Genomic DNA, 20,102 nt, shown 5'->3' on the forward strand with positions numbered 1-20,102 from the left:
GCCTTTTTAATCCGGCTGAAGGCAGCCCGCCTCCTCGCCAGCTCCACCGTAAAGTCCTGATATATGCGTATACCAGCTCCAGCCCACTGCACCACCCGCTTCTGCTTTGCCCTTTTCCTTCACACTGTACCTACGAAAACACAGAGTCACTACTCTTGGCGGCTCACTCTCCTTTGGTACAGGCCTCCACGACCGATGAGCCCGATCCAGTTCATATCAGGAGGGATCATCACCCTCCCCCAATAGCTTCGCCAATATCATGGCAAAATACTCAGTCAGCCTCGGGCCTTCCAATCCTTCGGGAAGACCCACAATCCTCAGATTCTGCCGCCTGGATCTATTTTCCAAGTCGTCCATTTTGGCTCGCAGACCCTTGTTGATCTCTATCACCTTCCGCATCTCCTTCCCCATCGAGATAAGTTGATCGCAGTGTTGTAACAATGTCTCTTCCACTTCCTTCAGCGCCTCGCCTTGCTCCCGTACCTCCGCCGCTGCGTTCAATACCGCCGCCCTCACCGGGGCAATCGCCTCCTCCACCAGCACTTTCAATACCGCCCCCCATCTCCTTCCTCATCGCCTCCATGTGCTTTGTGAACTGCCTTTCGAGTTCCGCGTCTATCACGTTAGTCATTTCTTCAGCCGTGGGCAATGCGGCCTCCCCTAGTGCCCCAGCCTCCATTTTTCTTGCCGTCCCCGCGGTGACCTTTCCACTCCCCGACGGACTTTCAGCTGCTTTTTCACGGTCGTTTATTTACTTGTTCTCTACATATTCCTTCACTGTGCCTTCTCCCTGCTTTTGCCGTCTCTGTTACCCCAGGGACCAGGCATTAGACCCTGAAAATGCTGTTCCCGAGCAGGAGCCCTCCAATGTGCGGCTGCCTCCCCCCCCCCACCGTCACCAGAAGTAGTCGTCCTTCATAGGGTTAATCTGTAAAGAAACATCTTAGGCCTGGTGGCCCGCCTCAGTCCCCAACTGGCTCCTCCAACAACGAGGTAGTGTCATTGTCAACAGCAGGAGGTTGCCTCGATGACTTGACCAGTACTCCGGGGATATTCCCCTCTCCAGCTCCCTCAGGGGTCGTCAGCGGGGCCGCCACGAAACCCCCCGGTTCCACATCCGCCGCGGGGACATTGGCGATGCCTGCTGGCCCCAACTGTTCTGCCACTGGGGTTGTGGCTTCTCGGCTCCTTACATTGTCGACGTGCTTCCGCACTCGTCTGCCTTGTATGTCCGCTATGTATGAGACAGGGCCAGACGTCGCCACTATTCTGCCTTTATTTTTGAAGAATAAAGGGATTAAGGGTTATAGTGTTCGGGCTTTTTGAAGAATAAAGGGATTAAGGGTTATGGTGTTCGGGCCGGAAAGTGGAGCTGAGTCCACAAAAGATCAGCCATGATCTCATTGAATGGTGGAGCAGGCTCGAGGGGCCAGATGGCCTACTCCTGCTCCTAGTTCTTATGTAACCACAGTGGGCCAGATCAACAATTTTAGACCAGGTCGCCAATTTTAAATTACTTGTTTCCTTATACCAAATCAGGTTGCTGCTTTTGGTATGCCTGCTGTGCCTTTATCTTCCCCGCCAAATTGGAGAAAACAAGGTCTAAGCGAGTCCGGAGGGGATGATCTATTAGGAGCTCTGCTGGCGTGACCCCAGTGGTGGTATTGGGGGGGGGTAGTATTACATCAGAGAAGGTAGTTGGCCAACTTAAGGCAGAACAGTCTATTAGGTTGTTTCCTTATTGCAGACATGAACATTGAACTACTCTCTCTGCTGATCCATTCAAGGCCGGGTGGTAAGGAATTGTTCTAAATATGGTGCTGAAGTGCTGAAACTCCTCTCCAGTAAACGCAGTGCCATTGTCGGACACTTACACCTCGGGAGGCTGTGGATAGCGAAGATGCGATGCACTGTATCAATGGTATCAATGGTAACCAGGGGTTGTTGGCCCCATCTCCTGAACATCCAACTACTTGGGAGTGGGCGTCCACTAGTATCAGGAACATTCTTCCCAGGAAAGGGCCTGCAAGGTTAATACATAATCTCGTCCATAGGAACTAGGAGCATAGTCAGCCCTTCACGCCTGCTCTGCCATTCAATCAGATCATGGTTGATTTCTTCCTGGTTTCCCCATTTTCCATCAGACATTTATCTACCTCCTTCTTGAAACCATTTAATGATTCAGACTCCACGGCACTATGAGGCAGCGAGTTCCACAAATTCGCCACCCTCTGCAAGAAGTAGTTCCTCCTCATCTAAGTTTTAAATCTACCGCCTCTCAACCTATATCTGTGACCTCTCGTTCTAGATTTCCCCACACAGGGGTACATTTAATCTACGTTTACTTTAATCAATTCCTGTCAGTATTTTATATACCTCGATCAGATCCCTTCTCATCCTTCTAAACTCCAGCGAGTATAAGCCCAAACTGTTCAATCGCTCCTCATACATCAACCCTTACTTCCCCGGAATCAATCTGGTGAACCTCCTCTGTACTGCCTCCAATGCTACTACATCTTTCCTCAAATATAGAGACAGAACTGGACACACTACTCCAGATGTGGTCTCATGCAAACCCTGTACAATTGCAACGACACTTCTCTACTTTTATACCTCAGTCCTTTTGCAATAAACGTTAAATTTCCATTTGCCTTTTTAATTACATGCTGTCCCTGCATATTGACTTTCTGTGATTCATGAACAAAGATACCTAGGTCCTCTGCTCAGACGCAATTTGAATCTGCTTTTCATTTAGATAATAATTTGCCTTTTCTATTTTTTGGCAAAAATGAATAATCTCACACTTATCCACATTAAACTCCATCTGTCCATGGACAACCAGACAATTCCCATGGATGCAGGTGGGGCATGGGTGGCAAGGTTTGCTGTGCCTGACAGAAATCACACTGGTGTACTAGGTACTCAATACCCTTATTAATACCGGGCCACCATTTGTAGCTCCTGGTCAACATCTTTATCATTGTTTGGCCAGGGTTTGCACTGTGCGAATCTTGCACCAGTGGCTCCCTTGCTGTAAAAAATGAGTGAAACTCCGCCCTCACAACTGAATTCATCTTTTTTGACGAGGTAGGGCCTAAGCTGATCCAACTGGTCATGGTGCCATCCGGTCCAGGCCCTTTGTTCCACCTTGGAAAGGGCTGGATTGCGTTAACCCTCGTTCTTGATGTGGGCCACCCAGCAGGGTGTCTAGAACGTTTAATGCCAGGACGATCTCTTGTGGGACTGGTGTCAGTGTCAAATTTTGGGGAAGCGGGAGTATACAGAGGGCATCAACGTTAGAGATCGGTGTCGCTGGTTGAAACTGGAAAATGTAGTTAGAGGCTGTCAATAATGCCCACCGCTGTACCCTGGCAGAAACGATTGGAGGAATTGGCTTGTCCTCGCGGTGGAGTCCCAGCAATGGCTTGTGTTCTGTTGTAATGGTGAAATGGTGACCGTACACATACTGATGAAATTTCTTGACATCGTAAATTATAGCCAGGCCTTCTTTTTCAATTTGTGCAGACTTCCGTTCTGTGTCGGTGTGAGTTCGGGACACAAAGGTGATGGACTTCTCTGAGCCATCCTCATCCTAGGGGACATGGCTGCCCCTATAACATAAGTCGAAGCATCGCAGGTCATGATGATTTGTTTGCTAGGATTGAAATGGACCAACAAGTTGGGCAACTGTAGGGCCTGTCAAACACGGTTGACAGCCTGTTCTTGTGGTTCTTTCCAATTCTTTAAAAGGTGTAGTGGCACAAACATAGTTGCCAGATTGGGGATGAACTGGCCAGAGTAATTTCTCATCTCTAAAAATGATTTAAGTTCTGCGACATTCTTTGGCGCAGGGACTTCTTTTGTCATCCTCACCTTGTCCTCAAGGGGGCGCAGCCCTTTTAAATCCACTTTTAACCTTAAGTATGTGACCTTGTTTACCTGGAATGTACATTTCTCCCGCTTCACTTTGATGCCAGTGTCTCTGAATCATCTTAAAACTTCTTCCAAGCAGGTTAGGTGCTCTTTGTGTGACGTTCCTGTCAGTAAAACATCATCTAGGTACACCCCAATCTTTGGGTTGACTTAGAGAAGATTTCCCATTTTGTGTTGAAATATTACACAAGATACCAAAAGGTAACCCGGTGTATTGAAAAAAGCCTTTGTGTATATTAATGGTCTTATACGTTCATGAATCCTCGTCCAGTTCCATTTGCAACTTAGTGTGACTTAAGTCACATTTTGTGTTGGTTAAACCCCCCGCCAACTTCACATAAAGATCTTCTATTCAAGGAATCGGATATTTGTCATGTTGGCCACTTGATTAATCGTAAGCTTATAGTCCCTGCAGATTCTGACTGAGCTGTCTGGCTTTAAAACAAGGATGATGGGTTGCTGTCCACTCAAAATTGCACTGGGCTTTATAATCCCCAATTCTTCCAAGTGCTTTAACTTGGCCTCAACATTTTGGTGCAAAGCATAAGGCCATCCCCCGAAGAACTTTGATGTGGATTCAGGGTTGATGTAAATCTTGGCCTTCACCCCTCGAATTTGGCCAAGCTCATTCCAAAAAACATCTTTAGAATTGTATCAGGCGTCCAAAAAACACCATCTTATAATTTGCTAAACTCCAACCAGTTTTGCTTAATTTAGTGCAGCTAATCTCACTCCATGAGATTCGGCCGTTGTCCACCTACAACGATAAAAGGTAATTCGGCTGATACAACACTGGCACCTTCCCTGTATATGTCGCCAACTTGGCAGGTGTACTGCTTCGGCAGTACTGAAAGACTGAACTCCTCCAAGTTATTTGAAAGTTTGTTTGCCTACCACCGTGGTTGACGCCCCTGTATCGACCTCTATGCTTAAATGGTCACCCGTTGATCATGAGAACTATTTCTATTGTGGTCATTTTGCTCACTTCCACCATATATGTTTCTGATTTTCATCAGAATTCTTCTCACTTTAAGGGCGGCATGGTGACACAATGGTTAGCACAGCTGCCTACGGCACTGAGGACCCAGGTTCGATCCCGGCCCTGGGTCACTGTCTTTGTGGAGTTTGCACATTCTCCCCGTGTCTGGATGGGTTTCACCCTCACAACCCAAAGATGTGCAGGGTAGGTGGATTGGCCACGCTAAATTGCCCCTTAATTGGAAAATAAATAATTGGGTACTCTAAATTTATTTAAAAAAAAGAATTCTTCTCATTTTATTCACTGGAGTCGTTTGATTTTTAAAACTTGTCACGCCCTGCTTGGGGCGGCAACACGTCTGAATGTGGACCTTCCTGTTGTACCTAAAACAGATTAATTCTCTGCAGCGACATGCTTCTTGGGGGTGATCTACCCCACATCTGTAGCGTTTGTCATAATTCCTGGGTCGATGGCCCGTTCTGCGTCCTGACCTCTGACTATGATCCTGCTGCTGCGACCGTGGCACTTCCTCTATGCCGGTCAACCTGGGTGCGGGTCTTTCAGCCATACCACTCCACAGTTGGTTTACCTCGCCCTTCTGCACAAATTGATGCTAAGACATGCCCTTCTCAGTCCATTCAATTGCCTGGACTATTCCAAACGACTTGTCTAAGGAAATCTTTGTCTCAGCTAGCAGTTTCCTTTGCACATTGATGTTCTTAATGCCGCATACTAAGCAGTCACACCGCATGTCGCACAGCGCTATTCCAAATTCGCGATGTTCGGCCATTTGGCGGAAACTGGCAACAAAAGCAGAGATCAACTCTCCAGGTTCCCTGACAGCCGAGTTATGATGGAGGGTTGAAGTGCTACTTCACAAGCGTCACCAATTGGTTGAACGATTTTGTGTCAGGAGCCTCCGAGGACGTGAAATTTCTTGTGTGGTTGTAGGTCTGTTAAGAAAACCGTTAATAAAATAACCTTTTCTTTATCTTCCCCAGTGATTTTGTTGGCCATAAAGAAATAACACAGCTGCTTGATATACTGGCTCCCATCTTCAGCACTAATGATTGAACAGATCGATTTTCCCAATCATAGGCCTGTTTTTTTTTCCATTTACTGTTTTTGTGATGTAACCCCTTCCCCCATGAATTGAGACTAGCGATGATTTGCGATCATTATCCAATTTATGCTTCGCCAACATGATGGCACAAGGCAATACCGGGGAGCTTCTTGTGTAACCAAAAGGGATTCATTGAGAACAAGAAAAAGGTTAACTTTATACAGGCTCAGAAGTTTCTCAAAAAGGTCTTCACTCTACGACTCTCAGGTCCACACTGCCCGAGTCCCTGCTCTCTGGGCCCCACACATTTTCCCCATTGGTCGGGGTTCACGCACTCACACACGATAAGCCCCGAGCCAGTCACGCAGACTGCAAGGGATCACCCCTTAAAGGGGCCACGCTACCACAAAGGTGAAGTGAAACAATTAATGATGAGCTCTATGCTTCGTGATCCCCAGCTGATTTGTACATAATGGTTTGCAGGCAACCTTTCCAAATCTGGAGGCCATTCTGAATATATTTTGAACAATACCTGTCACAAATACCGGAATGTGGCGACTAAGGGCTTTTCACAGTAACTTCATTTGAAGCCTACTCGTGACAATAAGCGATTTTCATTTCAATACCTCTGGTGAGTGTTCTTTTTCCGTATCAGAAATAATTCAAAATTATTTGCGAAGTATGATGAGTCAGGAACATTTGACAAATCAGCAATATTGACGGTTGAAAGTGTGTCTTTACAAGTCTGCGTAATAAATTGTAGCACAATCAATCACCCACGAGACGAGATGAGAAGGAGTCAATCGATGGCTTTATTACGCAGACTTGTTCCCCAGCAACACAGTTACAGAATGCGGCTGCTGGGAGAACCCGGGCTCTTATACTCCGCCTTACTGGGTGGAGCCAGTAGACGGCTGATCCAATCGGGACCCGGCGTCTATCCACCAATAGCCTCTCGGCATCACAGGATACCGTAATACCCCTAATGCATACCACCACAGGGGATAGGGCAATGTAGGTGGGGGAGTGGACCTAGGTAGAGTGCTCTTTCGCAGGGATGGTGCAGACACAATGGGCCGAATGGCTTCCTGCTGCACTGTAGGGATTCTATTCTATGATTCCATCCACCGTCGCTCAAAGACTGGCCTTCAGAAAATCTCATGGAGAAAGAGCAGATTCCTGCCAGACAATGCCACTGATATTGGACTTGGACTCACTGGCACTCCACTCAGGTGAATTTACGGCAATAGATTCTTTGGTTTTGAGTAAAGTAGGGGAGTTAACTTTTATTCTTGAAACTGAATGAGACTCTGTGCAATATACTGAATGGCATCTTGTTGACTGGCGTGTTTGCTCCTGCACTGGACTGAATCATTCTGTCCTGCACTGGTCGGTGCTGCAGTGATGTCATCGGCTGATTTGTCCATCTCGTTGCTCATCTGCAACTTCCATGTTTTCTCACGTTGCAATATTGACCATCTTTACTCTCAGTCTGACAGAGGTACGCCTGGATTTCAATTCAACAATTATTCACGCAGACGTGTTTTTACAAGGTAAAAAGCAGTAGTCACTTTATGTATTTTTATGGCTTCTGCCGTTGCGTTCTGTGGGGAAAGGGTGGTGGTGGAAAGGGGCGTGAGGTTTGGGCGGGGGGGGGGGGGTGAACTCAAAGCCTCTCAATTTTATATAGCTCAATTTAATCTCCACTCAGTCTGAATTATTCCAAAGAAAAAATACTCAGCCTATCCCATTTTCGCTGATAGAATTCTGTGTTCCTGGCCTTGTAAATCACCCTTATACTCTCTCTAGTGCAATCATTTGTTCCTGTCACGTGGTGACCAGAGCTGCATGCAGTACCCTAGCTATGGCTTGTTGAGTACTCACCAATATATCATTCTTGCTTTCCTTTCCTGCCCCACCTGCTGGAGCACCTCGCATCTGCTTATTCTTATTATCATTCTTATTTAATTGTTGCCTGAGAATCACCTACAATGACTTTATTGCGATGAAATTGTGGTTGGTAAAGCTGTTGCCTGTGCTGACTGTGGTTACAAAGCCTGTGCTTTTTTTGGAGCAGTGCCTAATTGAAATGGGAACCAGGTTTCTGGGAGGGTGGTTGTAAATTGTAATTCCTAGCTACAACATCAGACTTCTGCAAAATCAGCATGTGGCTTAGATTGCTATGGAAACAGAAGCTGATTGGGGGGAAAAAAAATCCCCAAAAGCTGTGGGGTCAAATTTTAGCAAAAGGTCAGAGGCTTTTGGAGTTCCGTTTTTTGCAGGGAGGAGAATAGTACAATAACTGTGAGGAAGCTTCGTGTGTAAGGCAGCTGTGGTAGAAAGTTGTTCAACAACTTGAAAAGAAGATCAGAAAAAGCTGGTTCTGTGAGTAAAGCTGAGAAGGATCTGGAAAAGTGTGCCTTTTGGTAGACATTATACCCATGGAACAGTTGGAGGCTCTTTCCCAGGGCGGAATTGAAAATTACAAGGGGGCACAAGTTCAAGGTGAGGGGGGACAGGTTCAGTGGAGATGTGCGGGGGAAGGTTTTTACACAGAGGGTGGTGGTGGCCTGGAATGCACTGCCGAGTGAGGTGGTTGAGGCAGATATGTTAGCGACCTTTAAGACTTATCTGGATAGACACATGAACAGACGGGGTATAAAAGGATAAAGGCAGTTGGTCTAGATAGGCCACGTGATCGGCGCAGGCTTGGAAGGCCGAAGGGCCTGTTCCTGCGCTGTTTTGTTCTTTGTAATGAAGCTACTGTTGGAACTCCTGTGGGAATAAAGGAACAAACCTCTACCTGGGATCCTGCAGCTGAGATTAAATGGCATGTATGCTAAAGGGACTATGAAGAAATATTTGTTGCATCAGTCATGTAGAGTGTAATGTATGGTTTCTATTGAATACAATTTGCCTGTTAATGCAGAATTTCTGATGTTGATTTTAGCTTAAACATTAAAGTTACATTTATATAAATTGAATTAAAAAAAAAAAAATTTGGAGTACCTAATTATTTTTTCCAATTGAGGGGCAATTTAGCATGGCCAATCCATCTACCCTGCACATCTTTGGGTTGTGGGGGTGAAACCCACGCAGACACGGGGAGAATGTGCAAACTCCACACGGACAATGACCCAGAGCCGGGATTCGAACCCGGGTCCTCAGCGCCGTAGGCAGCAGTGCTAACCACTGTGCCACCGTGCTGCCCTATAAAGTGAAATCTTGTCCACTGATGGTGCCTCAACCACCTCACTTGGCAGTGCATTCCAGGCCACCACCACCCTTAGTGTAAAAATACTTCTCCTGCACATCTCCACTGAACCTATCCCCCTCATCTTGAGCTTGTGCCCCCTTGTAATTCTGTTTGGGATCACTCGGTATCTTTGGTTCTTTTAGGTTATTGGTCTCCAGGGGATCTTAACATGGTCAAGTTTTTTTTTTGATAATGTCCTCCTGAATGTCCTCCTGAAGCAATTGTTTTAAATGTTAAAAGGTACTATATAAATGTTTTGTCCTTTGCCTCCCTGGCAGCCCGGAGACGGATTTTGCTGGAGTGGAGGGACTCGGAGCCAGCGAACGGTTAAAATCGGGAAGGCAGTATGGGTGGAGGGGAACGGCAGGGAGGTGGGGGCGTACGGGTAGTTATTTATTTGTTACGAGGTTTTCTGTTTGTTTTTTCTCTTCTGTTTATTGTGTTTAATGTATATACAAATGCCTTAATAAACATATTTTTTAAAAATAAGGTGCTGTATAAATGCAAGATGTTGTTGAAAGGGTCTCCCGTGTGTAACAGATCATTCTCTATACTGTCTGTAAAGTGAAGTATCACTTTCTTCAATAGATCTTTATATGCAAAGTTCCACTATCTATAATAGAGCACTTTCTGTATAGTATAACCATTCAATTTGATCATTACCTGTAAAAAAAATCACTACCTGGATCATTACCTCTAAAAAGATTCTATTCATAATGAATCATTACATATATAGATCACTGTCTAAAATGAACCATTCACTGCAAAATGTTTATGATCATAATGATTATTTACCGGTAAATGATCAAAGTTTATTATGGCTCCTTCCATGCAAAACATTACCATCTATAATGGATTGTTATTTGCAATGAGTTACTGTCTCTAATAGATCATTACCTTGAAAAGGTCACTATCCATAATAGATCATTAACTGTAAAGGGTCTCCGTCTATAATGGATAATTACCTGCAAACCTTAACTCTCTATAATGGGTCATTGGCTTTAATAGATCATTGTCTTTAAAAATGTCACTCTGTGCGATGGTTCAGTAACTCTACAGGGTCAATGTCCATAATGGACCATTACCTGTCAAACTTCACTCTCTATAATGGATCATTCGCTGAATCATTATCACTCTCTGTATTCGATCTTTACCTAAAGAGCTTCATTGTCCGTGAAGAATGTTACCTTTAAATACATTTACCTGGAAAGGGTCAGCACTTATTATGTATCCTCACCAGCACAGGGTCACAGTCCATCATTAGTCCTCACATTTGACGGGTCATGTTGCATTAACTTGAAATGTTCATTGTCTGTAATGATGCATGAACTGTAAAATGTCACTATCTATATTTATAGACGTCACTATCTATATTTAATCATTATTTCTAAATGGTCACAGCCTCTCAAGGATTATAATCTGAAAATGGCCACGATCTATAATAGATCATTGTCAATAAAAGTTTACAGTCTGTGACACCTTGCTTTATCTGTAAAAGATAATGGTCACTGTCGCTAATGGATTATTAATTGTGAATGATCACTATAAGGATCAATAACTGAAAAAGATGACTGTCTATCATTACCAGTATGCAATGCGGTTATGAACAATAATCGAACAGTAAAGGCATAACATATAATATGTGCAGAAGAATTTGCCTGAGGTCATTGAACCTTTTGTAACATTATATCCATGTCCTTGGGGTTTGAGTCCTGGCATTGACCTCCACAGTAATCTGATCCCACTGTCTTCTAATCATGTGTATGGAGGTCTACCTGGCTCCTTATGGATAGAGAAAACTCCTCTGCATCTGCTTGACCAAGGCTTCCAATGCAACATTGAAAAATATTGGAATCTGCCGTCTGTCTTGTGCCAATCTTGAGTACTTTCCAGATGGGAATCAGCTAGAGAATGATTTCCGTGACCTTCTAGAGCCACAATGCACCTCCCCTTTAAGAGACGTAAGCTGGCTTTAAATAGTGTGGGCTCGCTTTATCTGGTGCTAGCCTGCTGAGTTGCGCAGCTGCTCAACAGCATGGTTCACACGGTCTCCATGCTGCAACCATGTTAATTAGCAGGTAGCCCAGAATTGCTGTGTTGCCTACATCAGGAGCAACGAGTGTTTGTTCATTCGTTATCATGTCCTCACACCGTTTTCCGAGGATACCCAATTTTCCTTATATTTCAAGGGTCAATGTCAAAAAAGGATCATTACCTGCAAAGAATCATTGTCTAATGAATGAGTCCCTGTAAATTGTCCTGATTATAAATTATATTTAAAATATCCAAATATTATAGTCAGACTTAGACATTTGTGAACTAGAAAGTTGTGTATAATGGATCATTAAGTGTAAATAGTCAAAGTTTACAATGGATCATTACCTGTAAGGATTTATTGTATATGTTGCAATAATAACTATAATGCGTCATTGTCTATAATGAGTCATTACTTCTGAAAGATTACTGACCATAATCGATAATTACTCATAAACATTTTCAGTTTATGGTGGGTTATTTCCCATAATAAGTCACCCTCTATAATGGATTAGTATCTGTAAAGGCCCATGGTCCATAATTATGATACATCTGTAAAGTTTAGTTTTTATTTGTTCATGGGATGTGGATGCCGCTGGCTGGGCCGGCATTTATTGCCCATCCCCAAGGGCATTAAAAGTTACTGTGGATCTGGAGTCACATGTAGGTCAGACCAGGGAAGGATGGCAGATTTCCTTCCCTGAAGGAGATGAGTGGACCAGATGGGGTTTTATGACAATTGACAATGGTTTCATGGTCATCGTTAGATTTTTAGCCAATCATTAGCCTTTGTAGTTCTTATAAATGGTCTAGATTTGGATGTAGGGAGCAGCGTTATAAACATGAGAAAGTAGTACACTGATAATGACAATAAAAGATTTCAGGATGACACCGACAGGTGAGTTGGGGGGGGGGGGAGGGGGGGAGGGGGGAAACGCATTGGGGTGTCGAGAGATCAGGATGCCATTTTTAGATGGCGCCTCAATCTCTTCCTGCATTGAGGAGCTCTGCTCATCGGAGTTCCTCAGTGCAGGATATGCGGCTAAGTGCGGCCTCGGTGGGGGCCGAAAAAAATAGTGCCGTTAGATAGCGGCGTCGTTCTTGGTGCTGAAAGCAGCCCATGTCCAAATAAAACATGATCTGGACAATATTCAGGTTTGGGCTGACAAGTGGCAAGTAACATTCGCAGCACACAAGTGCCAGGAAATGATCATCTCCAACAAGAGAGAATCTAACAACAAGAGAGAATCTATCGCCCCCATGACATTCAATGACATTATCATCACTGAATTCCTCACTATCAATATTCTAGGAGGAGGCGGTTACTATTCACCAGAAACTCAACTGGACTAGCCATATAATTAGCGTGGCTACAAGAGCATGTCAGAGACTAGGAAACCTGCGGCTTCCTGACTCCCAGAGCATGTCCAGCAACTACAAGGCACAAGTCAGAGTGTGATGGAATACTCTCCGTTTTCTTGGATGAGTGCAGCTCCAACAACAATCAAGTTTGACACCATCCATGATAAAGTGGCTTGCTTGATTAGAATTTGTTCCATAAACATTCATTCCCTCCACCTTCAACGCACTGTAGCAGCAGTGTGGACCATCTGCAAGATGCACTGCAAGAACTAACCAAGCCTCCTTAGGCAGCACCTTCCAGACCCACGACCAATAGCATCTAGAAGGACAAGGGCAGCAGACACATGGGAACACCATCACTTGGATGTCCCATTCCAGCCACTCACCAGCCGGACTTGGAAATATATCAGCTGTTCCTTCGCTGCCCCTGGGTCAGAATCCTGGAAACCCCTTTCCTAACAGCACTGTGGGTGTACCTACACCACATGGACTGCAGCAGTTCAAGACAATGGCTCAACACCACCTTCTCATGGCCAATTAGGGATGGACAATGACCCCTGGCCTAGCCAGCGATGCCCACAAATCTTGAATGATTAGAAAAAAAGAATAGATGCGGAGAAGCTTTCTACTGGCTGGAGAGGTTAAAACCACGAAACAGAGGCTTTAGATAAGAAGTAGCATTTTAAACTGAGATGAAGATAAATGTTTTCACTTTGAGGGCTGTGAATCTTTTGAAATCTCTACTCCTGAAAACTGTGCTCAGTTGATGAGTATGTTGAAATCCAGAAGTGATATATTTTGGAGAGGGAAGATAGATCGGGAAGTGGAGTTAATGCAGAAGATCAGCCATGATTTTATAGAATGGTGTAGCAGGCGGCTGGGGCATGTGCTTACTCCTATTTCTTGCGCACTTTCCATTATTAAATTTAAATATTATGGATGTTCATCTACAAAAAGCCACTGATTATAATGGATATTTAAGTTTAAAGGCCAATGTCAATAAAAGAACCTTACCCAATAAGTTTATTACCTATAATAGATTTTTACCTGTAAAGAGGTCACTGTATATAATGGATTATTATCTGTAAAATGTCATTGTCCAGACTGATTCATTGCCTCTGGAATGGATTACTGTTAATAATAATTTATAATTTTCAAAGATTCATTGCGCAATATTCAATCATCCTGATTTTTGGGTATAGGCGTGGGATGGGGTGGAGGTGAGGGGGGACTACAATTTGTGACCTATCCATGCCTTTCCAGATCAAGGTGGATTGCGCACAAAATTTATCTAGCCAGCTCATCTGAACGGGTTATGTGCAGGAATCTGTTCCCCCAATGCTGACCTCCTCTTCACATTGCTGCCGACGTGGTTTATAATTAGCACAGTGGTTTTTGGATCAAATGGTGTGGGCACCCTGCTTTCTCTTAAAGGCAGGTTGCCTCTTAAAGACAAGGTGGGGAAAAATATTTCAGTGGAAATATGCTGAAAATGAGGAAGGATTCAGACTGACGGATGCAGAGCTGGAGACATTAATGCTGCAGGTGGGCAGGGGTGGCATAATTGTCCCACAGGGACCATGCTCAGAGGGCAGAAGGAGCAGGTGTGTTGTAACCGGTCTGGGTCCTTCGGAGTAGGGAAAATTAGCTACCCCGTGGATCTCGGGGAATAAAAGTTCCCCCGATAAGTTAGGGGGGTGGGGAGATCATTAACCTTTCCTATGTATAAATAGAGGTGGCCAATAAGGTACCAGCTAGAGAGAAGACCCAGTAACAAACTACTGGTGCTGTGTAAATAAAGTTACGTATCCTTTGACTCAACACACCCATGTTAGTCTCTCCGAGGCCTCACAAAAACGTGGCTTCCAGAGTCTGCACCTTAGAACCTGGCAATGATGCCACATGTCTAATAACCCCACATAAGTGGTTTACATAACTGAATGCATCTTCACGTGACATCAGTTCATGCTCCATCAGCCTCTCCTGATTCTCATTGTACCATTCACAGGGCAGCATTCCCTGGAATGCACTGCCTGAGAATGTGGTGTGGTAAGTTCAATCAGGGCACTTAAGAGGCGATTGGATTAGCTGAACAGGAAGGATGTACAGGGCTATGGGAAGAAAACAGGGGAATGACACAAAGTGAAATTACTCTGTCGGAGAGAAGAGTAGATATAACCCTCTGTATTGTATCAGTTTTGTGATTCTGCGCAGTAGGCAGCACAAGAGTGACCAGTGAGCCCCCAAAAGTGCAGGGAGGGCTCCAGAGCTCGAGGCCACACTATTAGAGGTCAGGCAGCACAGTGGCATAGTGGTTAGCACTGCTGCCTCACAGCACCAGGGACCCAGGTTTGATACCAGCCTTGGGTGACTGTCTGTGTGGGTTTCCTCCCACAGTCCTAAGATATGCAGATTAAATGGATTGGCCATGTTAGATTTCCTCTTAATGTCCAAAGATGTGCAGGTTAGGTGGGGTTACGGGAATAGGGTGGGTTGGTGCAGACTCGATGGGCCGAATGGCCTCCTTCTGGACTGTAGGGATTCTATGCAAACCGATTCCTATTCCACAGCCTATAATCGTTTGTTACATGTATTACTTCATGTGATGAATCATTATCTGTAGCACGTCACTGCCATTAATGGATGTTTACTCAGAAAGGGACATTGTCCATAAAGGATGATTGCCTGTAAAATTTCACTCTAACATGGTTCATCACCTGTCAGTGACTAAAATGGATCATTACCTGTAAACACTCGCTGTCTATAATTGAATATATTTATAACCATTACTTGTAAAGTGTCACTGTCTGTAATAGATCACTATCTGTAATTGAATGATAGATTTTAATGTGTCCATATACCTGTACAATATGTTTCTTCTGCCCCCTCGAGTTGCATGTTTGCAGTCAGCACTTGGTCCAGGTATATATCCGTATGCCTTGTAAAAGCTTTCTGCACCTTTCGCAATGATTGCCACTCCATCCCTCACCCTCTGCTGCAAGCTCATCTTCCATCGCTCTGTCATGATGCTGATTAGACCGACAGGAAATTGTTTTGCCACCCGTTCTATGTTGCCCACTGTGATGCTGGGCAGTATCCAGATATAGCCTGGGCCCAGCAGATTAACTTCCTCAGCCAGTTCAAACAGATATTCTGCCTCCTCCCTTGAGCAATACAGAATGAGAACCTGTGCATCAATCTGCTGCAGAAGTCTCTTTGTTTTGGAATTGTCCTCATTTCGTATCATTTCAAGTGTCAGAGTCTGTTCCACCTCCCAGCCAAAATAGCTGGTCTCAATAAAAAGCTGAATGTGGTTTATGAACTCCTGGTATCCAGGGAAGAAGCTGGTAATGATAGCAAAGCTCCCCCAATCGTACTCTTCCATTACTTTGAAAATGACCTTGATCTGTTGTTCCATGGAAGCACCCAGCTGTAGAAATGTAGAATGTTGCTCCTGGAAAGGAAAGAACAGTTTAAACACAGTTTCAATAAAATGGCAGGGCCCGAACCATAACCTCTTTTGCGAGATACTATTTAATGAACAAGGTTTGCTGCGGCTTGTGTTCCTTCTCCCTCTGCCATTTGAAACCTGCGCAGATTTGGGCTGAAGTCCAAGGGTATTCTTGTTAACATGTCATTGGAATTCATGGACAGGTTTACTGCCTGGGATTGAAGGAACAAGTAAACTGAAATGGACCTTGCAATTAAAATCAACACTTGGAGTAGTAGCAGAAGAATAAGACTGTAACTGAATATACTGCAGGGTATACAGATACTGACTGGACGCAGTCTGACGTCAGGTCAACGCAGACCCTGATCTGAGGTTTACGCAGGTTTTAATATCAAGCCGACACAGTGTCTGTCTTCAGGACTATACCGAGTCTGACATCAGGGTCTGCACTGTATTTGACATGGGGAATACAGAAATCAAAGATCAGCAGGTAGGTAGAAAACCTGACAACAGTTCTACAGAGGGTCTGATAGATCAACATAGAATATCATATCAAATTCCACATGATCTCACATAGGGCTTTCACTTACATCAGGCCCAAAGGTTGCTGTCTGGGTCAGGCTTCAGACCTACAGTAAGTCCTCACTCCTAGACTCTGTAGGTTGATGATTCCTTTACTTGTGATTTATGAGATATTACACAGGGCATGCAAGCTCTGTCAATGAAGTCTTATTGCATCTTCAAGCCAGATTCAAATCCCCCACTACCACAAAATAGCCATAGAGTTATGTATGAGTTTTACAGCACAGAAAGAGGCCCTTCGGCCCATCCTACCTGTACCAGCCATCAAACACCTATCTATTCTAATACCATTTTTCAGCACTTTGGCCATAGCCTTGTATGCTATGGTGTTTCAAATGCTTCTGAAATGTTGTAAGGACTCCCACCTCTCCCATCCTTTCAGGCAGTGAGTTCCAGATTCCCACCACCCACTGGGTGGAAATGTTTTTGCTCAAATTCCCTCTAAATCTTCTGCCTGTTACCTTAAATCTATGCCCCCTGGTTATTGCCCCATTACTAAGGGGACAGGTTCCTTCCTATCTGCCCTATGTCCCTCATAATTCTGGACACCTCGTTCAGCCTTCTCTGCTCCAAGGAAAACAATCCTTAACCAGCCTCTCTTCATAGCTGAAACGCTCCAGCCCTGGCAACATCCTAGTGAATCTCCTCTGCACCCTCTCTCGTGCAATCACATCTTGCCTACTGTGTGGCAACCAGAACTGCACACAGTACTCTAGCTGTGGCCTGACGAGTGTTTCTTCCAGCTTTATCATGAGCTCCCTACTCTTTTATTATATGCCTCAGCTAATAAAGACAAATATCCCATATGCCTTCTTAACCACCTTATCTACCTGTTCTGCTGTCTTCAGGGATCTTTGACCATATACCCCAAGGTCCTTCTGGTCCTCTGTACTTCCCAGCATCCTATTGTTAATTGCGGTGTTAGACTTGCCTTGTTAGTCCTCCAAAATGCATCATCTCTCATTTTTCAGAGTTAAATTCCATTTGCTGCTGATCTGACCAGCCCGTCTATAACATCCTGTAATGTAAGACTTTCCTCCTCACTATTTACCATGCCACCAATTTTCGTGTCATCTGTGAACTTACTAATCATATCTCTTATTTTCACATCTAGATCATTAATGTAGACTACAAACAGCAAGGGACCCAGCACCGATCCCTGTGGTACACCACTGGACACAGGCTTCCAGTCACAAAAACAACCTTCAACCATCACCCTCTGCCTCCTGCCACTAAGCCAATTGTGGGTCCAATTTGCCAAATTGCCTTGGATCCCATGGGTTCTTACCTTGTTGATCAGTCTCCCATGTGGGACCTTGTCAAAAGCCTCACTGAAGTCTATGGAGACTACATCAACGACACTGCCCTCATCTACACACCTAATCACCTCCTTGAAAAATAAAATCAAATGTGTTAGACATCACCCCCCCCCTACAAAGCCATGCTGACTATCCTTGCTCAACCCTTGCCTCTCCAAGTGGAGATTAATTCTGTCCCTCATAATTTTTTCCAATAATTTCCCTACCACTGATGTTTGACTCACTGACCTATAATTACCTGGTTTATCCCTACTTTCCTTCTGAACAATGGTACCAAATAAGCTGTCCTCCAATTCTCTGGTACCTCTCCTGTGAAATTTATTTGGCCTTGACCCTCTCCACCGGTACAGAGTCTTCGGACACAATCCTTCCATAGATACCAGAGGTATTCCCGTCCTCTGACTCTGCGAGTCAAAGAACCCTCTCTGTCAATGACGTTGATGGCGCCACAGAGAATGTCGGAAAGATTGGTGTTTTTTTAACAAATAATTTTGTTTAAGGTTTTCAGAAAATATCAATAACAAAATGAAAAAGGAACCCAACAGGGTTAAGTACAAAACACAGTCTAGAAAAGCAACCCTCCATACCCCCCTCCCCCCTGTACATAAATAATAAATAAACATTGACACAACAGGTATATACACCCCCTCAGACCCCGCAGTGTACATAACAAAAACAAAAATAAAGTAACCCCCCCCCCGCCCTCGAGTTGCTGCTGCCATTGACCAATGTCTACTGTTCTGCCAGGAAGTCTAAGAACGGTTGCCACCGCCTAAAGAACTCTTGTCCCGACCCTCTCAAGGAGAATTTCACCCTCTCCAACTTAATAAACCCCGCCATATCGTTGATCCAGGATTCCACGCTTGGGGGCCTCGCATCTTTCCACTGAAGAAGAATCCTTCGCCGGGCTACCAGGGACGCAAAGGCCAGAATACCAGCCTCTTTCGCCTCCTACACTCCCGGCTCCTCTGCGACCCCAAATATTGCGAGCCCCCAGCCCGGTTTGACCCCGGATCCTACCACCCTCGATATCGTCCTCGCTACGCCTTTCCAAAATTCCTCCAGCACCGGGCACGCCCAGAACATATGGGTATGGTTTGCTGGGCTCCCTGAGCACCTAACACACCTGTCCTCACTCCCAAAAAAACGACTCATCCTTGTCCCGGTCATGTGTGCCCTGTGCAGCACCTTAAACTGTATGAGGCTGAGCCTCGTGCATGATGAGGAAGAGTTCACCCTCCCTAGGGCATCTGCCCACGTCCCTTCCTCAATCTCCTCTCCCAACTCCTCCTCCCACTTACCTTTCAACTCCACCACCAAGGCCTCCTCCTCCTGCTGCATCACCTGGCAAGTTTCCGAGATCTTCCCCACCCCCACCCACCCCCCCGAGAGCACCCTGTCCTGCACTGTGCGTGGCAGCAGCCGCGGGAATTCCACCACCTGCCACCTGGCAAATGCCCTTACCTGTAAGTACCTGAAGGTGTTCCCCGGGGGGGAGCCCATACCTCTCCAGCTCACCCAGGCTCGCGAACTTCCCGTCCACAAACAGGTCCCCCAACCTTCGTATCCCTGCCCTGTGCCACTCCAGAAACTCTCCATCTGTTCTCCCTGGGACAAACCGGTGGTTCCCCCGTATTGGGGTCCACACCGAAGCCCCAACTTCCCCCCTGTGCCGCCTCCACTGCCCCCAGATTTTGAGGGCAGCCGCCACCACCGGGCTCGTGGTATACCTCCTTAGAGGGAACAGCAGCGGCGTCTTTGCCAGCGCCCCCAGACTCGTACCCACACAAGATGCCATCTCCAGTCTCTTCCATGCAGCCCCCTCCCCCTCCATCACCCACTTGCGCACCACCTCTTGAACTCTTCCTCCATTTTCTCCACCAGCCTTGTGAAATTAAGCCTATGCCGGGCCCCCCAGATCCTGGCCACCTGTACCCCCAGATACATTAAGCTCCTCTCCACCCTTTTTAGTGGGAGCTCACCAATCTCCCTCTCCTGGTCCCCTGGGTGAACCACGAACGGTTCGCTCTTCCCCATGTTGAGCTTGTACCCCGGGAAATCCCCGAATTCCCTAAGTATCCTCATTACCTCCGGCATTCCCCCCACCGGATCTGCCACATACA

General features: G+C 45.5%; 1 protein-coding gene across 1 annotated transcript in view; it reads right to left on the reverse strand.

Annotated features, from left to right (window-relative positions):
* The window catches only part of LOC140395462 (glutamate receptor ionotropic, NMDA 2C-like), a 149,186-nt gene that overhangs the window by 95,403 nt on the left and 33,681 nt on the right, over window positions 1-20,102 (reverse strand). The window contains exon 3 of the mRNA XM_072483240.1: window positions 15,489-16,081. Within this exon, the coding sequence (XP_072339341.1) occupies window positions 15,489-16,081 (593 nt within the window). The remainder of the gene's footprint in view (window positions 1-15,488; window positions 16,082-20,102) is intronic.

The sequence above is a fragment of the Scyliorhinus torazame genome, chromosome 18, assembly GCF_047496885.1.
Source record: "Scyliorhinus torazame isolate Kashiwa2021f chromosome 18, sScyTor2.1, whole genome shotgun sequence".
Lineage (NCBI taxonomy): Eukaryota > Metazoa > Chordata > Chondrichthyes > Carcharhiniformes > Scyliorhinidae > Scyliorhinus > Scyliorhinus torazame.